The following is a 2,946-nucleotide window of genomic DNA, read 5'->3' on the forward strand; positions in this document are numbered from 1 at the left end:
CACATCCAACTCTACAAGATATAGATGTCCATGCAGGGATAGTCTGACGCCATCGTGTGCCAGGCATTCAGCCTAACTCTCACCGGGTCTGGATTCAAATGGTTTAGAAGCTTGAGGCCGGGAAGCATCGAATCCTTCCGAGCCCTCAGAGAGGCATTCCTCGCTCGGTTCGCCACGCTAGTGGAACAAAAGAAGTCAAAGACGTACCTCTTGTCTATCCGGCAAGAGAGAGACGAGACCTTAAGGCAGTACCTCGCTCGCTTCACCGAGGAATCTCACAAAGTGGAGGGATTCGATGATAAAGACACCATTACGATGATTACTGAGGGGACTCACACAAGCGACTTCCTCAAATCTATAGTCGGAAGGGTCCCAAGGGACATGGCGGAGCTCATGGCGAGAGCCCGCACTTACATGGGGATCGAGGACTACCTCGATGGTCGGGATGGTCGAGAGGATGGTGGGCAAGGCAGTCGTCATCGTGACGACCAAGGCGAAGATCACCCGACCCTCGAAAGAGGAGGAACAGAGGAGGTCAGACCCCTAACGATCGCTCATTTCCTGGGCCGAGGCCTTCGCATGTCGACAGCTTTCAGAAGTTCTTGGCATTCACCCCTCTCAACACCTCGCAGGAGCGGATCCTGGCTTTCCACCGCGACAAGCTAGGAAGCCTCGCTCTTCTAACAAAGGATCCGGCAATGCGAGATCGGAGCAAGTTCTGTGAGTACCACCAAGATCACAGGCATCTGACATCCGAATGTTACCAACTCAAGCGTCAGATTAAGGCCCTCATCCAGGATGGGAAATTGAAAGAGTACGTCCTCCATACAATCGGGACTACCGCGGGAGGCGGAGAGTGCCTGCGGCATGAGAAGAAGGGTCAGGCAACGGTCACTGTCATCGACCAGAAAACGGATGACGATTCGAAAAGCTCACGAATGCACATCGTGCGCTCGATCATGGGAGGCCCCGTACTCGGGGACTCCAGCGCGCAAAGGAAGAAGTAGGTGAGGGATGTCTCTCAAGGGAAGATCGCTCACCAAATCAACCACACCTACGAGGTTCCGCCCCCGTCCCGCTTCGAGACTATGTTCTTCACCAACTAGGAAGCGGTACATGTCCCACACCTGCACAACGACGCGATTGTCGTCTCGGTACCGGTCGCCAATAACCTCGTCCGAAGAATTCTGATAGACAACAACAGCTCAGCCGACATTATCTTCAAATCAGCTTTGGACAGGATAAAGGTGGCCGGGCTAAGGCCGACCCCAATTTCGACCCCACTCTTCGGCTTCTCCGGGGAGAGGGTGATGACGGAAGGTACCATCGACCTTCCGGTAACTTTCGGGACACCCGGGGGAATCGAGGTCACTCATATCATGTCGTTCCTGTTGGTGGATCAACTGTCTGCCTACAACATAATCATCTGCCGCCCTACTCTGAACAGATTAAAGGCCACAACCTCAACTTATCACCCGATGATGAAATTCCCGGGTGCAAAGGGAATCACCGTAGTCATGGGAGACCAATCGATGGCTAGGATGTGCTACATACGAGGGGTAGACGGAAAAGGGAAAGGGAGAGATGATTAGAACCATCTACCAACCCAAGAATGGTGAAGTCACGGCGGTGGCATCAAGCTCCAGAATTTAGGAGGGCTCACGATCACGCTCGAGTCGACAAAAAAGAAAGCTCGCCGCCAGTTTTCTTCCACATTTCCGTTATTTTCAATTTTTTTCGAGACAATCGTATTCGAGGCCGACATGCCGTGGAATGTAACTTTATTTACTTATACAAAATACGAGACTTTGAATTACGTTCCATCCTTCGTGTTTCATTTCATATTTGTCAAAATTTCTAGGCTCCTCTACGAGTACCCAAGAAACTCGGGGGGGCTAATGGGGGACAATACTCAATGAAAACCTCAAAAATAAAAAATAAATTATAACGAAGTCTTAAGGGGCCGATGGTTAGGCTGGACGTCCCGAAGATAAATTATCTCCATACATCTAATTCAGTTCACTCCTCGAGTTGAGTCCCGAGTCCACGAGTCGACTAACCAGTCCTCGTGCCGACTCTACACATGACTCCTCGAGTTGAGTTCACTCCTCGAGTCGAGTTCCGAATCCACGAGTCGACTAATAATTCCTAATGCCAACTCTGCACATGACTCCTCGAGTTGAGGTCACTCCTCGAGTTGAGTTCCGAGTCCACGAGTCGATTGATAATACCTCGTGCCGACTCTACATATGACTCCTCTAGTCGATTTCACTCCTTGAGTTGAGTTTCGAGTCCACGAGTCGACTGATAATTCCTCATGCCGACTCTACACATGACTCCTCAAGTTCAGGTCACCCCTCGAGTTGAGTTCCGAGTCCACGAGTTGACTGATAAGACCTTGTGCCGACTCTACATGACTCCTCTGGCTTAGGTCACTCCCCGAGTTGAGTTTCGAGTCCACAAGTCGACTTATAATTCCTCGTGCCGACTCTACATATGACTCCTTGAGTTGAGTTCACTCCTCGATTTGAGTTCCAAATCCACGAGTCGATTAATAATTCCTCGTGCCAACTCTGCACATGACTTCCCGAGTTGAGGTCACTCCTCGAGTTGAGTCCCGAGTCCACGAGTCGACTGATAACTCCTCGTGCCGACTCTATACATGACTCCTCGGGTTGAGGTCACTCCTCGAGTTGAGTCCCGAGTCCACGAGTCGACTGATAATTCCTCATGCCGACTCTGTATATGACTCCTCGGGTTGAGATCACTCCTCAAGTTGAGTTCCGAGTCTACGAGTCGACTGATAATTCCTCGTGTCGACTCTATACATGACTCCTCGAGTTGAGGTCACTACTCGAGTTGAGTTCCGAGTCCATGAGTCATCTGATAATTCCTCGTTCCGATTCTACACATGACTCCTCGAGTTGAGGTCACTCCTTGAGTTGA

The 2,946-nt window shown here is 50.7% G+C and overlaps 1 protein-coding gene across 1 annotated transcript; it reads left to right on the top strand.

Moving 5' to 3' along the window:
- Nucleotides 1–414: 414 nt before the first annotated feature.
- Nucleotides 415–1,592, top strand: LOC149390037 (uncharacterized). The gene is made up of 4 exons (XM_089622798.1): nt 415–534; nt 633–695; nt 780–971; nt 1,107–1,592. The coding sequence occupies exons 1-4, from the start codon at nt 415–417 to the stop codon at nt 1,590–1,592; spliced, it is 861 nt and encodes a 286-aa protein (XP_089478924.1).
- The last annotated feature ends 1,354 nt before the right edge of the window (nt 1,593–2,946 follow it).

The sequence above is a fragment of the Urtica dioica genome, chromosome 8, assembly GCF_054948205.1.
Source record: "Urtica dioica subsp. dioica isolate 48M chromosome 8, U.dioica_male_clone48M_v1_H2, whole genome shotgun sequence".
NCBI classification, from domain to species: domain Eukaryota; kingdom Viridiplantae; phylum Streptophyta; class Magnoliopsida; order Rosales; family Urticaceae; genus Urtica; species Urtica dioica.

What these genes read in the sequence shown, in the direction of transcription:
- LOC149390037 (XM_089622798.1), top strand. Translation starts at nt 415, where the DNA reads ATGGGGATCGAGGACTACCTCGATGGTCGGGATGGTCGAGAGGATGGT. An exon ending in AAAGAGGAGGAACAGAGGAG is followed by an intron (nt 535 to 632) that starts GTCAGACCCCTA and finishes AACACCTCGCAG; the next exon opens with GAGCGGATCCTGGCTTTCCA. An exon ending in GCTCGATCATGGGAGGCCCC is followed by an intron (nt 972 to 1,106) that starts GTACTCGGGGAC and finishes TTCACCAACTAG; the next exon opens with GAAGCGGTACATGTCCCACA.